The following is a 19,432-nucleotide window of genomic DNA, read 5'->3' as shown; positions in this document are numbered from 1 at the left end:
GAGACCATACCTGAGACCTGGGAGTCATAGCGCAGAGAAGATCACCATCAAACAGAACTAAACATTCAGGGGACATCAACTCTACAAAAAAAAAAAAAAAAAAAAAAAAAAAAAAAAAAAAAACTATTCTGTTTGATTCTTAACTAAATGGTCCTTAAGAATCCTCTTGAAAGCGCCAAACAAGTGGCATTTCTGTACTGAAGAAGGCAGGGAGTTCCAAACCTGATAGACAAGCGATGAGGGGATTGAAATCTGACCGCACAGTGGGAGTAGGAGGAATGCAGATATTATGTGACGAACGAAGGTTATATGGAGCTGAATCAGAAAAAAACGGAGGAGTTTTTTGAAGAGATTTTGGAAGATTGCCATGAAGCTGATGAAAAACAAAAGACGCGCAGGAAAGAAGGTAGAGACACTGTAGATTTAGAAGTGGTCTTGGTGAAGAACGGTTGGTGTCCATAACCAGACGCCATGTTTTATCATACATGACAGAATGCGACCGCAGTGTAGAAGGAAAAGTAGACATCAATACTATGGGGCAATAAGAGACATATGACTGGACAAGGCAGAAAAAAAGAAGCTTCAGAATAGATTCAGGAAAGGTGTGTTTGAGTTTTCGAATGACACCCAAACTCCGTGAGACCTTAACCCTAATCATGGCTATATGGTGTCTAAACGAAAGGTTCTCATCAAGCAGGATACCAAGAAACCGAACCAACCGATTCTTTGGTCTACACAAGGAGCCTTGTGACACCTGAAGCTGTGTCAGTTGAGGGAAAGCTACACCAATTCGAGAAAAAATAAGAAAATGTGACTTGGCAACATTCAAGGCCAAGTAATTCGGCTCAAACCATGAAACTAATCTCTCAAATATTGCCACCAGATTAGACCTGATATCACATTCCGTCCTCCCTAGAGTCCCAAAAGTGCTGTCGTCAGCAAAAGCAAGGAGGCAATCTTTATTAGAAGTAGCATTTGGACACGAAGGAACATCCGGATGACACGGATTGCAGCATACTAGAGGACTGGTGTTTTTGACTACTGAAATCAGATCATTGAAGTAAACCAGAAATAAAACGGGGCCAAGAACAGATCCCTGTGGGACGCCATATTCTACTCCAGAATGGCTCCGTAAAAGCGGATCAATTGAAACAAGTCTACCAGAAAGATATGATTCAAACCAAGAGAAAACATTTGATCTTATACCAACATGCGATAATTTCCAAAGAAGAATCTGATGAGTCAAAGAATCATAAGCTTTACGAACATCCAAAAATAAAGCTGCTGGGATAAGACCAAAATCTATTGCCGAATGAATGAAATTAAAGAGAGATGCACAAGCATGCTCTGTAGAGTGATTCGCTCGGAATCCAAACTGGAAATCATGGAAAAGATTTTTGACATCCAGAAAACTAAGAAGCCTGGATAGCATAGCCTTCTCAAAAATTTTGCTGAAAACAGATAGAAGAGAAATTGGCCTATAATTAGCAGGATCACTCCGGGACCCATCTCTATACAGCACTATAACCTTAGCTCGTTTGAGTGATTCAGGGAAAATTCCTTTCACGAAAGACAGATTGACAAGCTTAGTCAATGGTGACAGAATAGCAGGAAGAACGGCATGGATAACCCTTGTAGGAATTCTGTCTGGCCCTGAAGACGATGAACCTTTAAGTGCATTTACGATCCGAGCTACCTCAAACTCAGAAACAGGGTTCAAGACCATTGACTTTAAACATGGGGGTCCAAGATAGGCTCTGAAATTGCAACGAGGAGTTGTAGAGCTCACAGATGAAGCAGTCATCTTTCATATATTAGCAAAATAAGACGTAAGCTCTAGCTGAACATTTTCTTCTCCTTGGACAATTTTACCATCAACTATCAGCGTTGTTGGAACTGAAGGCGGAGGGGGAGTAGTTTTAAGTACAGAATTAATAATTTTCCATGTCTTCCCAACATCCTTTCCACACTCAGAAAATTTCCTGTGATAATACTTCCGACACAGAGAATTAAATATACTCCTATAGGCATTGAACCGCTAATGATAAGAAGCAGATGACGAAGCCTTGTATAGCTTCCACAGATAATCTTTCCTTTTCCAGCTTTTATGGAGACCTGGAGTCATCCACGGATTCAGCAGTACTATCCTTTTCGAGGTATGAGGCGTTGGATTCTGGTGGCAAACTTCTAGGATACCTTCTTTTACTGAATCATAAAAGAAAACAAAAGATTGGTTAAAATCCGATTCAGAACCCAAACTATCCCATGGCTGATCAGTCAAACGAGATTTAAGTAGACTGATCTCACTGACACCAAAACGGAAAAATGGGAGATTAGATGGCGAAGCTTTACGCTGCGATCGATTGGCAGTCCTATATCGTGAAATAGCAGGGAAATAATCAGAAATATCACTAACCATCACCGAATTATCTAAGACATCTAGTGACGAAAAAATATTATCAATAAGTGATGCAAGCATCTCAGTAACTCGGGTTGGTATACAAACTGAAGGTAGAGTTCCCGCAGAAAGCATCATTGACAAAAAATCTGCAGCCGAAGCAGAATTTTGATCCAGCAGGTTAAGGTTGAAATCCCCCATAAGAATTAGTTCGCAAGGATGCTTTTGGACTAAGTCCAAAACCTCTTCCAGAATTTTCACAAACGAAGGAATAGATCCACTAGGGGATTTGTAAACCAAACTGACGACTAAATCCTTACAACCTGACTAAATCTCAATAAAAAGGAATTCAAAGATTCCTTCCTCATTTCTACTCAAATCACTTCGGAAATTATGAACAAGATGATCAACAATATACATGGCAAGGCCACCTTTCGCCATCTGTTTCCGGTTCATCCTCTCCATCCTAAATCTTTGGATATCTAAAAGCATATCCTTTTTTGAATCCAGGAAAGTTTCACATAATCCAATAACATCCGGAGTTCCACCACTGACGATCCGTTTCAGCTCATCGAAAGAGGAGCAAAGTCCCTGAATGTTTAGGTGAAGCACAGAGAAAATACCATTTTGTTTAGAAGAGGCAGAACCACTTAATTGCGAAACATATTTACTTTCAATAACCGATTTAGGATCATTATAATTCCTATTTCTACTTCCAACTGAATTATTATTTATACTTTCTATGTCTAAAGGATTATTTCGTAACTCAACAAAACGTTCCCCCAAAGAGTTAACATCATCCTGGTCACCAAAAGAATTAATCATTTTACTTACGGTAGATGGTAGATTCGCTCCGCGACCAAACTCACAAGACCAAAGGTTAACGACTTCACAGCAGAGCAATGGCATCTATGCAGAAGAAGAATACTAACATCGAAAAAATGACACCACCGAAGTAATAAAAAGAGAAAAATACCTACAATTTCACCCAAAAATAAATAGAAACAAAAAATATTTTTGATAAAAAAAAAACAGAGAAGGAAAAAATGAACCAAAAACTAGTGAATTGGTAGAGATAAAAAAAGAAAAGGGACAATAAACAAACAATCCATGAGAAAATAAAAAAACAAAACAAACAGACAGAAAAAAAACTAGATACAGTCAGCGAGAGACCCTATTTTTTTATTGGAGTCCCGTCACTAGGCTTTGCCAATATTTGTCCCCGATCAGACCAAGCATTCCGCTGACCCAATCTGTCTTTCGCCGCGTTCAGAATATCTCGTCTCTGCTTGGTCAGAGATTCAATATCCAAATTACCACGAAAGCTCAACTTGGCTTTGGCCTTGAACACTTTACAAGCAATACTTTTTCTCAAAAACTTCGCTATTATTAGAGTAACCCTTGGAGCAGATGGAACCGCCTGAGTTGAATCAGTTGTAGCAGCATTATTCAGTCTTAGTCTATACACGTTCACGACCTCACTTGTACTAATTTCAGGCAAAGACATCTTCTGATTAATAGTTAGCAACACAGCAGAACGAGTGTCATTACCAGTTTTCTGCCTAACACCGTGAAAAACCAGGCTGTCTAGTAGTGATTCTTGTTCATAACTATCCAACTTATTCTCAAGCCTGTTCAGTCTGTCCTCTAAATTTTCAAGTTCATTACTCAGTCCCTTTAGCGACTTTTAAATTCGCTGAATTGGGCTTGGGGTTAAATTCAATCTTGAGAGCATCATAAATTTGACTAGCAATAAGCTCAGTCAATTCCTTAAGAGAGTCTGAGCTAGCCAGTTTTTCCGAAACTTTTTTAGTTATACTGTCCATCAGGTCATTTTTTGTTTTATCCAGTTCAGCTTGGGTAGCTACAAGTTTCTGTTGTATCGGGCTAATACTGCTAGGTAATGCTAATGCTGGGCAATTTGCTCTGCTCTTATCATTACCTCTCAGCGCAAGGAATGTTTTTGATAGTCTCATGTAAATATCAGGCGTAGTAGCAAGCTCTTCAAAAGCTTTTTTTGAAGCAGGAGCGGACAAATTAACAGTGAGAGTATCATAAACTTGGAGATTTGCATCCATGAGGTGAAAATTATCATGTGATCTATAGCAAAATGCCGTATAAACTGACTTGCATCGTGTGTCTTTACCAGCTTTGATGATTCTTACTGGCCAGAAGGGATAATCCTTGAACTTTGCAAGAGCAAGATCAAACTGTTTAAAAGCCATGATTATCAGTAGCAAGATAAAAAAAAGCAAAAGACTTATCTTTACGTGAGGCCAAACAAAATACTCTAAATAAATATTCAAAAAGTCCAGCGCCAGCCAGCTAGTGTATAAACCAAAACAGGTATTCACTCGATTTTTACGTCACCCCGGAGGCAGGGGGGGGGGTTAAACACCAGCCACCATTCACAATTGGGTGTTGGATGTAAGGATTATCCAAAATCTAAATGAATATCCTGAATCAAGGTCACTTTAACCCACAGCAAAATGTTACGAAATAACAGTCACTAAATTAGCTACGGACTCTAATTGATTCCGAATATAATCCTTTTTCAACACTTGTTCAAAACTGGCATTTTATCCTTTTGAAAGAACAAGTTGATCTTAACAGGTCAGAGACTGACTATTTAACGAAGAAAGGAGTATGGGTGGGTTAAGACTGAATCTTATGTCCCTTTATTTAGACAAAGCTTGAAAAATTACCTCCCTTCGTATCACATAAAAATGTTTTTGACATTTATTTTGAAGCTTCAATTAACTAAACTGATTTGTTTAGTAGGTCATCAAATTATGTCATAAAATCATAAAATCATATGCCATAAATCATATGATTTATGTCAAAAATCATAAAGTCATAAAATCATATGCCATGATGTGTAAGTGCGCATCAGCTATTATGAAGGTGGATAGGAGTTTGTTTCGTGAGCTGGGGTGGGGAGGAAGATGCCACAAAGAGTGTTTTTAATCACTGTATATGAATAATATACAGTAAGATCATTCCCTATCCTAACCATTATGCAAAGCCGGAACCATTATGCTCCGGAGAATTTATAAATATAAGCGACATGAGATATTTTCTCAAGTAGGCAAGTCAGATTTCTCTTGAACGCGAAATTTGGCTTCACCTTTGTAACACTAAATTTAAAAATAATTTATTCTAATACATATATAAAAATCGGTAATTAGTAGTGCAATGTTTTTAAAAATTACAAGCAGGTTTCGAAGTCTCGAGTTGGTTTCAAATGCATTTTGAGAAAATTTCTGCGAAAATACGTGTTGAAAATACGAAAATACGTGCGAAAATGCCTGATGGCAGATCGTATGGATATATGGGTGGAGCTTTTATAAGCGCCAAGCTCGTAGTAGCCAAACATCACTGAGCCGTGATCTTTAATGTATAAATATCTTAGCTCTCATTGAGCCATCAGGTAAATATAGGAGTTTCCGGGAAGGGGGAAATATAAACTAAAATCTAATTGCTCTTAGTTCATGGGGATACTATTGGTGATTCTAGGCGTTTACCCCCCAGAAAATACCCCTCTTCCCGATAAAAATACCCCCCTCCCCTGGCGGAAAATACCCTCCCCCCCCCGTGGAAAATAATGCTATCCAAATTTGAGATTTTTTTTAGTTTTCTTTTTCATTTTTCGTAGGAAGTAGGAATTTTGGTACTTATGTATTATACGGCACTCACTCAAGTTTATGCTGTGTAAAACTCGAGAACAAACTGGTTTCTTCGTTATTTTCTTTCAGCTTAGCGCGAGACAAGACAAAGAAAAGTGACAGAATAGATGGAAAATCTATAATTTGGGCTATTTATTTGCACTTAAGGGGGGGGGGTAAAGTATTGGGACAGTTTGAAGTCAGAAAACAATTCTTACTTAATAATAAGCAGAAAAATTGGATCTAAAACATTTTGAATGCAGACCAGCTATACTTTATCCCTCCCCCCGCCTAATTTGCAAATATATAGCCCAAATTTGTTTCTAAAGTAACGAAGAAACTGGTTTGTTCTCGAGTTATACACATCGTAAACTTGAGTGAGTGGCGTATAATACACAAGTACCGGAATTTTTCATGGAGAGAGAGAGCCGGATGTCCCGGTATTATTTAAAAACGATCTGAAATTAAATTTTAAAAAATAAGTTTTTTCAACTGAAAGTAAGGAGCATCATCAAAACTTAAAACGGCCAGGAATTACTACGTATATGAAAGAGGTTGCCCCTTCCACACGAACTTGCTCTTTACGCTAAAGTTTTGACTTTGTGTCCTAATTCTTTAAGAACGATTCCTGAAACACATGTCCGTTTAATTAGAACAATAAGCTTTGTTTTAAAATTTTATAAAAAAAAAAACTTTAACGTAAAGAGCGAGGTCTTGAGGAGGAGGCAACCTCTTTCATATATATAATAATTTCAGTTAGTTTTTGGTTTGATTTTGCTCCTTACTTTCAGTTGAAAAACTTTTTTTTTAATTACTTACAGATAGTTTTAGTTAATGGGAAACTTAAGTTTTTTTTATAGAAAACTAAAGAGCCTCATGAAACCAAAAATTAGCAGAAATGAAGTCAAATAATCTTCAAAGTAAAAGCTAATGAGTCTAATAGAAAAAAAATTATATAAAATATTTTTTTTATATGAAAAAGAATATGTCAATAAAAATGAGCGGAAATTAATATAAAATTTTTTTTCACAAAACAATTTTGTTAAAGAATAGTAAATGTATTTTGTTTTCAGTAAAGTGCAAATTATGTTCTGATCTTGAGGAGGTGTGGGGTTTGTCAGCCCTACTTATGTTAATTTTTGCTTGTTTTGAGTTTGAATCGGTTATTTATTGTAACTTCTGTTCGTTTTGGGTTTAATTCATTTATTGGTGATGATTTGTGGTAGTTTTACGCTTGGAAAATTATTTGAATTTATTTCTACTCATTTTTGGCTTAACGAGGCTCTTTACCATCATTTGACATACTTGTTTTGTAGAAAGTTTTTTTTAATGATTTCTGTTCATTTTTTATTGACATAGTCTTTTTCATAGAGATTTTTTTTATATAATTTTGTTTCTATTAGACTCCATAGTTTTTACTTTAAAGATTATTTGAGGCTCTTTACTTTTCTTTAAAAAACTCGTTCCGTATGTTTTCCATTAATAAATACTATCTCTAAGTAATTAAAGATAAAAACAACAAGTTTTTCAACTCAAAGTAAAGAGTAACATCAAACCTTAAAACGAACTGAAATTATTACATACACGAAAGGCGTTGCCTCCTCCTCAAGACCTCGCTCTTTACGTTAAACTTTTTTTTATAGAATTTTAAAACAAAACTTATTGTTCTAATTAAATCGACATAGTGTTTCAGGAATCGTTCTACTATTTTTTAGTGGAACAAACTATAAGACCCTCTATATGGCTGTTGGGTGCTTAAAACCTAATATATGATGCATACTGCATTTAAGTTAATACACTAGATTGTTTGTAATTTTTAAGACAAGATACATTTAAAAAAAACATTCACTAAATAAAATTAAAATGGAGGAATGAAAATCTGAAATAGGGGCTTTAATTCGATTGGAAAGATTGGCTCCAAGTTCAGAGAAAAGAAAAGATTAAAAAAAAAATTGTTAAATTATTGCCAACTGAGCGCAGTGAAACTTATGAAAAATGTTTTCTTAGCTCTATGCTGTAGTTTCTGTCAAAATCTCTCCATTAGTGATTGTTCAAACACATTTCTGGCAGGGGAGGGGGCTTAGGGAAAGAATACTTAAAAACCACGGTTTTGTAAAATTTTGAGTTTCGGAGGGGGTTGATTGGCTCCCTCCCTCCATCCCTATGCGCTTGTGGCTGTGCTAGTTTGTTCTTTAGACTGATTTGTATTAAACCAGAGTTTCCATAGGAAGTACTGCCAAATCTTATGGAAAGCTTCAAAATAAAGAAAATGCCCAATATAATTGACGTTTTTTTTTTATTTTATCGGTACTTATATGATATAGTGCTGACCTAATATTCTTCATCAAAGTAGAACATGTTTCCCTGACGCTCAATCCTGATGAAATATACTTAAGTATGATAAAAATATAATACTTTGGAAACAAATTTGGGCAATATATTTGCACATTAGACGGGGGGGGGGGTGAAGTATAGCGGGTCTGCATGCCTAATCTGTAAGGTACAATTATTCTGCATATTATGAAGTAAGAATTGTTTTCTAACTTTACACTATCCAAATATTTTACCTCGCCCCCCCCCCCCACCTCCTAATATGCAAATATATAGCCCAAATTATATATTTCCCACCTATTCTGTCACTTCTCTTTGTCTTGTCTTACGCTAAGCTGAGAGAAACTAACGAAAAAAACAGGTTCTACCATGCATCAATGGATGAACAACTTCGGTGGTCGGCACTATGTTATACAAGTACCATCTTTTCAATTATCAAACAAATATCAACAACGTTGTGTAATCTACATTTGTTAGTTTTCTTCCAAATTCAAATTAATTTATCTGAGAAACTTCTGTTTTGCCATGACATTACTTATTCAACTTTTCATTTTAGTCTTATTCAGTGTATTAACCAAGTATTTTAAAAATATCGGCAATTAGCTACGTGAATAACATACCATAAAGGAATTGATGATGATAAGAAGTAAAAAATAAACTTTGCAGTGGCTGTTCTTAGCATGGGTGCCCATAAGCTAAATTGCCCATAAGAAAAAATTTTAGGGGGGGGGGCTTACCTGGTGTAATCGGCACTTCCACTGCAGCAAAATAGAAATCTAATTAGAGCCAGGGGGCTGGCGCCCATGGTTATAAGGCTACATGTTTAAAGCACTGCTGAAGAAATTATAAAGGAATACCTTAGACAATGTAAAAAAATAATATCCCAAAAAAAGAACAAACTTAACATAAAAAATGCAAACACTATTATATTTAAATTTTTGAGGAAAATGAGTGACTCGGTACTGCCTGAAGTCTACCCCATTAGTCACCTCAACTGAAGTACGATCAAACCAGTTTTTGGATATTATGTGTTTAATAAATGCATTTAAGCCGCAAGACAATGAATTTTAGTTTGGTTAACCACATAGACTTGCCATCACAAAAAAGCAAAAGAGAACAAAAGCGAAAATGGGGTTTGACAGGGCCAACAGAAATGTTGGATGCAACAAAAACGGGTATTTCAAGAAGACAACTGCTTCCCTTCTTCAGCAACATTAGAGAAACTGTGGAAAATCAAGTTCTCATTTTCTGAGTGGAAATGGAAATGATTTAGAAGACAAAAAAAAGAGAATATGAAAAAATTTGGAAAAAGAAAAAATGTGGATATCAAAATGAAACTAAAACCCAAATTAGAAGAATTAAAAACTATCAAAGCAGAAATATTAGGTAAAAAAATTATTTTGAAATCCACGTCGTTTGTTTTTGTCTTTGTATTATTCTGTTTTCTTGGTGGTCTAAATTGTTCCCATTTTTGCTCAGAAAATGTAAACTCGATTTTCTGGAACTTTGTCTAATATTGCTGAATTAAATAAGGGAAGCAGTTGTGTTCTCGAAATATCCGCTTTTGTTGCGCCCGTTGGCCTTAATCAATATATTATTCCAACGTGGCAGATACTGTCTGCTATTCCAATGTTTATGCATATTTTTTAATATTCATCATACAGAGAAGAAAAATTGCTCTTCCAATCTTTCATCTTTTTTGAAATTTTAGGAAATCAACCTTCTATCTAAAATATTCCTAAATCATAAAATTATGTTAGAAAGTTGAACATAGCTCACCAAATTACTTTCAAGATACATTCGTAGTGCCGTGGTCGTGCATTATTGTGTTTTTACTCACACGTGTGACTATTATTCGGGTCGGTAAAGAAATTATGCACAAGACTCACTAACTTAAGGTGACAGGCTAATGTAATTGAGGAAATAATTTGAAAAAAGCCTCACCAAGGACTCATAGTAGGACAATAACATATTATATAGTATTAATATTATAATTATATTATATATTAGTATTAGCATTATTATATAATTATATATTTATTTGTATTATATGTAGTATTATAAAATATTAGATATTATGTAGTATAACAGTAACATAGCATTAGATATACCCATTGATTTCAAGCATGATGACTTCATTTAAGTTTAAGTCACTCAAATGCTGACTCCCTCCCATTTTTCCGGTGAGTCAGGATATTGCTTACTTTGTGTTGTATTCCCTTACTGTTCTTCCAATTTTTTTAAAGAAAAGGTCGTAACTGTCGCAGCACCGATATGCATTTAAATAGTAAATTCAATTGAATTGTAAATGTTTTCGCAATTCTCATGTGGTAATAATTTTGTTATCTAGTGCAAAAAACTTTTGTGGTGCACTGACTAATTTTCATAATTGGATACGCCCATTGTTTGTTCTTTCTGTCTCGATGACGGATTTTAATTTTAAGGCACTCAAATACAGAACCCTCCCCCCTTTTTTTTGTGTCGATGACGGATTTTAATTTTGAGGCACTCAAATACAGAACCCACTCCGTTTTTTTCTGTCTCGATGACGGATTTTAATTTTAAGGCACTCAAATACAGAACCTTCACTGTTTTGCCAATATGTCAGGCTTCCATTACTTTGTGTTTTATTCGCTAATTTTTGCTTAAAATTTTGAAAAAAATCATAACAGTCACAATAAATGCGCTCATACACACTTAAAATGGATAGATTTGAAATTTTTTGACAACGCTCATGTTTAAGTATTTTCTATTGTGTTTAAAAATAATTCTAAACGTGATTTCATTAATTTAATGACTTAAGGGATTTTATTCTTAAAGCTTATATCTTGACAGTTTTTTTTTTTGAAAAAATACAAATGAATGTGCATTGTCAGTTTAATATACATATACTGATATTTAGTAATCAAAATGTTAATATTATTTGATTTATTAAATTTACAAAAGTAAAAATTTATATTTTTTTCAGTAAAGTGCAAATTTTTTTCTGGCCTCGGGAAGGCATAGGGGTTTTGAGCCCAACTCATGTTAATTTCTGCTCGTTTTCAGTTTGACTCGGTTATTTGTTGTAATTTTTATTCGTTTTGGGTTTCATTTATTTATCGATGCTGATTTGTGGTAGTTTCACGCTTGGTAGATTATTTGATTTTATTTTTGCTCATTTTTTGTTTGATGGAAGTTCTTTACTTTTCTTTGAAAAACTTATTTTTTGTGGAAAAAGTTTTTTTAATTAATGATTTACAAGAATCAACAGTGTTTTTCCCCTTTGAAGCTAATTTATTAAACAAAATGGTAAGGCAGTAACTTTTATCAGTTTATTTTACAACACATTCTTTTTCCGTTGGGTTTACGCTTATTTTTGGATATTAGTGATACTCTGGATATAAGACATTTTTAATTCCATTTTTTCCATTATTGTAAATATTTATTGTATCTACCGGGTATGACAACAAAAAGATTATTCGCAAGTTTGGTGCTGTTGATATATTAGCTTCATATGAGAAGTTACATTTGAAGTTGAAAATGGAAACTAACCTGGGACTGGGGCCCATTTCATCCTTTTATACGGTTGTTCTGTTCAGATTTGGCACCAAAATTGTCTTTATCTTATTGGTTTCATTTATTCCATTTGTTTTTCATTTTTGTCAGAGTGATGTGTCTAAGTTATTTTATGTATTTTCTTTTCTCTTTTAGAGTAATTTACTCCGCTTGCTTGATTGTAAAATATGGTTAAACCAAATTTGTTAGCTATTATATACTGAAGAATTTTAGTAAACTCATTTTATTTTTTCAGTTCCAATCGAAAAATGCGAGCCTTCGAAAATTCCCTATAAAATTGCTGACGATGAATTTTGCGACAAGTTCACTCTCTGTGAAGCTGGTAAACCAACTGAAATGTCTTGCCCCGATGGATTAATGTTTGACTTTAGCAGAGGAAAGTGTGATATGCCCCATGTGGTAAACTGTGACAGCAGAACCAAGACACGTTAGTATTTCTACTTCTTTTGTTTTAGTGAAAAGGTAACTATCACTAAGCTGGCCTGGCTAAGAGGTTGACGCGCTGGGTGGGGAATCCTTTATCCGAGGGGCCCCTGTTCGATCCCTGGTATGGCCGGTTATTTGGTTTAGGACGAGAGTTAGTAGAGTGACTCTGTAAGCTCAGCCAGAGTCGACGTAGCTCTAAATGGATACCTGGAGAAATCTGGGGTAGGTAAGCAGGAAGAGTGTGCGAAAGCACAGGAAGGCTGACGTCCAACCCCCCAGTGTGCGTCCTGACTGAAGGGCCTCTAATTGGAGATCAGCATCAGTGGTTTGAACTTTGAGGGTCTACTGCCGTCATATTTACATACTTACTTTTTTAGAATGGCATTTTTTATGCTTGTGATATCACCAAGGACGTAAGCAAGGGGGAAGGGGATTGGACCTCACGGCCTTTCTGTAATATCCAAGATTATCTTGAATTTATGGGTATATTTTATTGAAATTATCAAACGAAGTCGTTTTTTTTTATGATTTACCCCAAACCCAATACTCTTTTTCATTATTGACCATCTGAATTTAGTTGGTCTTTTCCTTGTTACTGTATCACGAATATTCACGCTAAAAAGTCTCCTTGGTTCTCTTTTGACCTGTCTTTACCTCCCATGATCTACCATTGCTGGTCTTGAAAGGCAAATCTTAATAAAAAAAACTGGTCCCGTCTGGGATTGAACCGGGGATCTACTGTGTATTAAGAAAATGCGATAGTCCCTACGCCGTAGATAGTCCCCACGGCCATTCAAGTGCAAAAATGCTCAAATCCCCGTTCAAGAGATCACCTTGCCTACACTCTCTAACCACACTCTTTGCCAACTCGTATATAGTATTGATGCAAATGGACTGAGTTTCCACCTCCTTACGCTTCTCCTTTAGAAAATTCACTCCTTTGACCAACTTTTCACCAATTTGCAGTACTTTTAAGGACGTAATTAATATTTTTTGCTTCTAAAAAAAATAAAAGAAAAAAAAAATTATGTTTAAATATTTTTCGGCGACGTCTTAGGTTTTCATTTTGATCTTTCCTTGCTCCGTATTTTTCATTGTATTACCCAAACATACTTCGATATAGCTAAACATGATAACAGATAAGCATTCAGATGAATATGTATGTGATTCTCCAATCACTTTCGACTATTAAAAAGGGCACTAGCCCTTTGAATTTCCAATCGAATGAGCTTTTATTGAAGTTTCTACGACAACGCCTTCTTTAAAAACCTTATATACCCCCAGGGCATAACTTTAAACTCTTGCCCTGAGGGGTGTGGGGGAGTGTCCTCCTCAAAAAGATATTTTCTATCTGGATATCAACTACGCTGAACAAAATGGCTATATCAAAATTTTGATTGATTGTGTTTGGGGGAATGATGGGCGGGGGGGCTAGTGGCCCTCCAATCACTTTCGACTATTAAAAAGTGCACTAGCCCTTTGAATTCCCAATCGAATGAGCCTTTTTTGAAGTTTCTACGACAACGCCTTCTATAAAAAACCTTATATGCCCCCAGGGCATAACTTAAAACCCTTGCCCCGAGGGTTGTGGGGGAGTGTCCTCCACAAAAGGATATTTTTCTATCTGGAAATCAACTACGCTGAACAGAATGGCTATCTCAAAATTTTGATTGGATATATTTGGGGGAATGATGGGCAAGGGGGGGGGGGCTAGGTGCCCTCCAATCACTTTCGACTATTAAAAAGGGCACTAGCCCTTGGAATTTCCAATTGAATGAGCATTTTTTGAAGTCTCTACGACAACGTCTTCTATATAAACTTCATATGCCCTCAGGGCATAACTTAAGACCCTGGGCCTGAGGGTTGTGGGGGAGTGTCTTGCTCGAAAAGATATTTTCTATCTGGAAAACAAATACGCTGAACAAAATGATTATCTCGAAATGTTGATTGGGCGTATTTGGGGGAATGATGGGCGTGGGGGGGGGGGGGGGCTAGTTGCCCTCCAATCAGTTTCGACAATTAAAAAGGGCACTAGCCACTCCAATTTCCAAGCGAATGAGCCATTTTTGAACTTTCTATGACAACTCCTTCGATATAAAGTGTCCGGGTATGGAGAAAAAAAAAAAAAACAGGAAAAAAAATACATTGTGCCCACATCGTTCTTTACTTAGGCAGGGCTAGCGCGCTGCCTGTGATTAACGTCGATGCGGCAAGAATTACGACAGCCTTAGTTTTGTTTGGACTCAAATAGGGTAGGGTAAGTGCATAAAAGAGATATTTGCTATGCATGCCAAGGGCCGAGGACTCACCAGTGAGCCTCCACCACAGCACGGACGCGGAAGCAGGACAGCCAGCTTAATTTTATGTTTGTTTCATGTATTTGTATTTTTATGCATTGTGTAATGTCTTTTAAGTTAACTGAGCATCGTCAATGCTGAATAGGAATTTTTCTTCATTACCGCTTAAAGCAAAAAGTGCAATTAAGACTTAACGCAGGCCCACGCCACCTTCACTTGTTTAGACTTTTGTTTTTGGTATCCATTATACGATGGCCGGCGTTTACCCCCCCCCCCGAAAAATACCCCTCCGTAAAATGTCTCCCCCGGAAAATACCTCCCCCTGGCAAATACCTCCCCCCGCGGAAAATATCCCCCTCCACCCCGGAAAATACCCCTCTCCACCCTGGAAAATACCCCCTGTTCGGCAAATTCCCCTGCGAAAATACCCCTCCCCCCGTGGAAAATGAGGCTTTCGAAATTTGAGAATTTTATTTGAGTTTTTTTTATTTCCGTTGGGGGAAGGAATCTTTGTACTCGTGTATTATGCACCACTCACTCAAGTTTACGCTGTGTAAAACTCGAGAACAAACCGGTTTTTTTGTTAGTTTCTTCGTTACTTCAAAAACAAATTTGGGCTATAGATTTGCTCATTAGGGGGGGGGGGGGTAAAGTGCAGCGGGCCTACATGCAAAATGTGTTAGGTACAATTATTCCGTATGTTATATAGATTGATAGATAAGTGTATTTTAAAGCTAAATATACGACCATGAACACAGTAAAATAACATAAATGAAAGGCACAAATAACATAAACTTTAATCAGTGATCATCATAAAACACTTAAATGAAACATTACATTAACCTAATAATGGTACTTAATACTTGGAAATACGGTCATTGGAAAAAAACACGTAACACTTGGAAAAAACGCTTAAATGAAGCATTACATTTACTTTTTTTTTTTTTTTTTTTTGTTAACAAAATTTCCAGATACTTCTATATTCTGAAAACAAACTGAGGCGACGTAATATTTAAGTCACCTTGTAGCATCAACTCATGTTTAATATACCTTTCCTTATCGTAGAGAGTTCTGGCACCGGCTCAAGCAATGTACCAAATAATCTTCTTTAACTCTGCAAAGTTGACAAGTATATCTGTCTTCATTGGAAGATCTTTCTTTAGAATATCTTTTAATTCTTGCATTAATTGGCTAGCCCTGAGCTGCATCCATAACGTCAAATATCTAGCTGGTAAATTCAGCTTAAGGCAGAACTCCTGCCCATAAACCACCTTAACATCTTTATAAAACTTTAATATTTTTCTAATTTTTTTATCTTTTCACTCCATTTTTGGATCAGTTGATTCTCTAGTACGATCTTAATCTCAATCTCCCAATTTGTATTTATATCCATTGGTCCTCTACCTTTATTCTAAACAAAAGAAAACCCTGTTTTGTCGAAAATGTCTTTATTATTAGTGACCATGATATAAATCTTTTTCCCCCTGGGAGAGTAGATCTTCATAAGCTGCCTTAAGCAAACTGTCACTCGGTAACTGGACGGCTCTCAACCAAAATTTAATCATTGAGACTAGTCAGTAATTTTTTAGTGGCTATATACCTAGAAAAAATTGTTTTCTTACTTCAAACTGTCCAAATACTTTACCCCCCCCCCTTTCTTTGCAACTATATAGCCCAATTATAAATTTCCCATATATTCTGTCACTTGTCTTTGTCTTGTCTCGCGCTAAGCTAAAAGAAACTAACGAAGAAACCGGTTTGTTCTCGAGTTTTACGCAGCGTAAATTTCAGTGAGTGGCGCATAATACACGAGCACCAAGATTCCTTCCCCCTACGGAAATTAAAGAAAGGAAACTCAAATAAAATTCTCAAATATGGAAAACCTTATTTTCCACGGGGATTTCAAGGAGGTATTTTCTGGGGGGGGGGGGGGGGGAATGCAAACGCCTAGAACTCCAATATACAATGGTTTCTCAAACAGGTTTTCAGGCAGCTTAAAACACATTTAGGCTTTTTTGTTCTCTTCCTTCTAAAACGATTTTTTAACGGCGTCTCACCCCCCCCCCGCCAAAAAAATTAAGCGTTTCTTGAAATATTCAGCTCTATCCTACAGTCGTGAGGCGAACCAGGGCAGAATTACCGTAACTACTTATAAGTTTTGTTATCAATTTAGTTTAGCCAACTGACTACATATATTGATAGATACTTACTTGGAATCAGGCACCAGGCGCCAATTGTAGAATTTTTAGCAATTATTTTCAGTGCTAAGGATTGGCGATTGGTTTACATTTATTGATAGTTACCAATTATAGAGTTATAATTGTCTATAATATTTGTCTATAATTATAATTGTCTATAGTTATAATTGTCTATAATTGTCTAGCATTGGTAGTTTTGGATCTAAAATCGATCTGCTGTCAAATGAATCCACATAAGTTTTGGATTCAGCAATGATGTAATGAAAAGGTGATAATTAAGAATGATTCAAAATTTTTGGTGTTGAACAAATAGTTGCGTCATTTTTATCGCCATCAAAGAAGCTTTACTTATTTAGTGTCTGAACTGAAAAAAAAAAAACAATATATAACAACACAAAGGGTGAGGTAAGTCCGAACCTCCTAAAAAAAAAATTAAAAATTGATTTGTGTTTTGCCTCCCCCTTTTAATACAATCCATTCTCCTTGCCACTTAATTTTTTTTAACTTGGCTTTTAGGGTTTCCCTATTAACAAAAGCTATTTTTCTTTACAATCAATGCTCCTGTATTGACACTCAAGTAGACAAACAAGTGGGACAAATAGTCAGACAAATAGGAATAATCATATTGTGGTTTAGATCACTATTATTGCATTCAGAATTGTACTACCCATTGAGTGTCAATACTATAAACATAATATATACCAACACACAGGGCAAGATAAGCCTAAAGAACCCCGCAGAAAAAGTAAAAAATGATTCATGCTTTGACTTCTATTAAAAAATTCCATTCCTCTTCCCGTCTAATTTTATCTTAAATTTCTTTTTGTGTTTCGTAAAAAAAATGAATTAAAATGACAAGCGTCGCCAAACGCTAAAATGTGTTGAATAGTGTTTTTTGTGTCATTTTTTGTGTCACTTTGACAGCTCTTTGTCAATGAATACTCTTGATGAAAAAATATGCATTTGGAGATTTTCATCAGAATGTAAATTAAAGTATAAAGAGTGCCACAACGAAAGTTTCGAAAAAAAAATTAAGAATTTAAAAAGCTTGGCGAATGGGGTGGGGTCGGGCCTTCAAAAACGTCAAAGTTTTTATAATTATCCTCTTGATTATCAATGTTTTTTAAAATGTATTTTGAAGTTTGTGAATTTATTCCCACCCTTTCGTTGAGTCAATTAAACTTATTATTTTTGGGAGTTTTAATCAATAATTTTGGAAAAAAAAGTTAATGTTATAAAATATTTGCTAAAATATAAAATTATTTTGCTAACCTCTCCATTCCCCATTTTAAAATAAATTTCCTGTGTACGTGACTGAACGGAAGCGTTGAGTCAATGAAGTTTTCATATTCTTTTTTTTCAATATAATTATTCTGCTTTCACACTATAAAATTAAAAAAAAAAAAAAAAAAAAAAAAAAAAATAAGAGGTGTGCTTGAATTTTCTCCCTTTTTTACTTTTTAAAAATTAAAAAAATTTAACGTTAAGGCCTTTAATCCAACAAAAATAAAAAGAAAAACTTTAAATATACAGAATTATCCTTAATATGAGCCGTTCCCCTCAAACTATTGATCTTTTCTTTCTTTTTTAACTTTTTATCTTATTATAATGCTTTGAGAATTTACTTTAAGCAATAAAATTTTCAGCTGCCAGGTTCTGAGACAGGGGCGGATCCAGGGGGGCTGGGGTGGACCCCCCCCAAGGTTTTTCTGGCGCCCTCATTCCTTGTTTTTTTTCTTTTTTTACTCTGCTTTTAGTATAAATTTGCCGATTTTGATCAATTATTGGCACCTTTGTCACATTAGACCCCCCCCCAATATTTTGCTCTAGATCCGCCCCTGTTCTGAGAAGCAGTTGGTAGATAACAACTGACTATTATCAGCTGAATGTATTTATAGCAACCTAAACATTTTAGACTGGATCATAAGCTAAATTATAGAATAATTAAGTTGGGGCCTAGGAGCGCTGCGGTGCCCTGTATTTAGGATAAATCGTGTACGCCTTAAGTTTTAGTGTCATTATTTACCTTGAATTGAAAAGCTTAGGTTTATTCTGTATTCGTTTATAATTTGATTACTGAATTCTATTAATAACGTTTTTAAATGTATCAGTGAGTAAGGGCCAGTTCTTGACAATGAATCACATCATTTTTATACTGTATGTGCTTATTTGGGTTTATTTGTTTCACGTAGAATATTATTAAATTAGAGGCACGGCTTCAATTATAGTACGATATAGCACGGCTTTCAATTATATAATAGAGGCCGCAAGGCTTTAATTTTCATTAAATTTAAAAGTAAAACCAAAATATAGCTAAAGAGTGGGAATGGGAGAGAGGTGGTTCAAGAATCCAACTCAAGTTTAAAGTTATTCAAGTTTATCTTTAACGTTCAACGTTTCTCTCTACTTTTTTGTAAAAGAAAAATTTTCTCTTCAATTTAGAATGGTTATTACCTCCGGAACCCCGTGTTCTGCACCCTTATATTAAACCTTTTCTTGTAAAAATTGGTTGTAAATTCCCTTTATCGAAAGAAAAATTAAGCACAAAGAAATGATTAA

At 35.5% G+C, this 19,432-nt stretch overlaps 1 protein-coding gene across 1 annotated transcript in view; it reads left to right on the top strand.

Moving 5' to 3' along the window:
* The window catches only part of LOC148941724 (protein obstructor-E-like), a 35,484-nt gene that overhangs the window by 4,970 nt on the left and 11,082 nt on the right, over nt 1–19,432 (top strand). Inside the window, exon 2 of the mRNA XM_089103907.1 lies at nt 12,188–12,379. Within this exon, the coding sequence (XP_088960033.1) occupies nt 12,188–12,379 (192 nt within the window). The remainder of the gene's footprint in view (nt 1–12,187; nt 12,380–19,432) is intronic.

The sequence above is a fragment of the Artemia sp. Qi Xiang Cuo genome, chromosome 18, assembly GCF_049724085.1.
Source record: "Artemia sp. Qi Xiang Cuo chromosome 18, ASM4972408v1, whole genome shotgun sequence".
In the NCBI taxonomy this organism is placed as follows: Eukaryota; Metazoa; Arthropoda; class Branchiopoda; order Anostraca; family Artemiidae; genus Artemia; species Artemia sp. Qi Xiang Cuo.
This window is presented reverse-complemented; position numbering and strand designations above follow the sequence as displayed.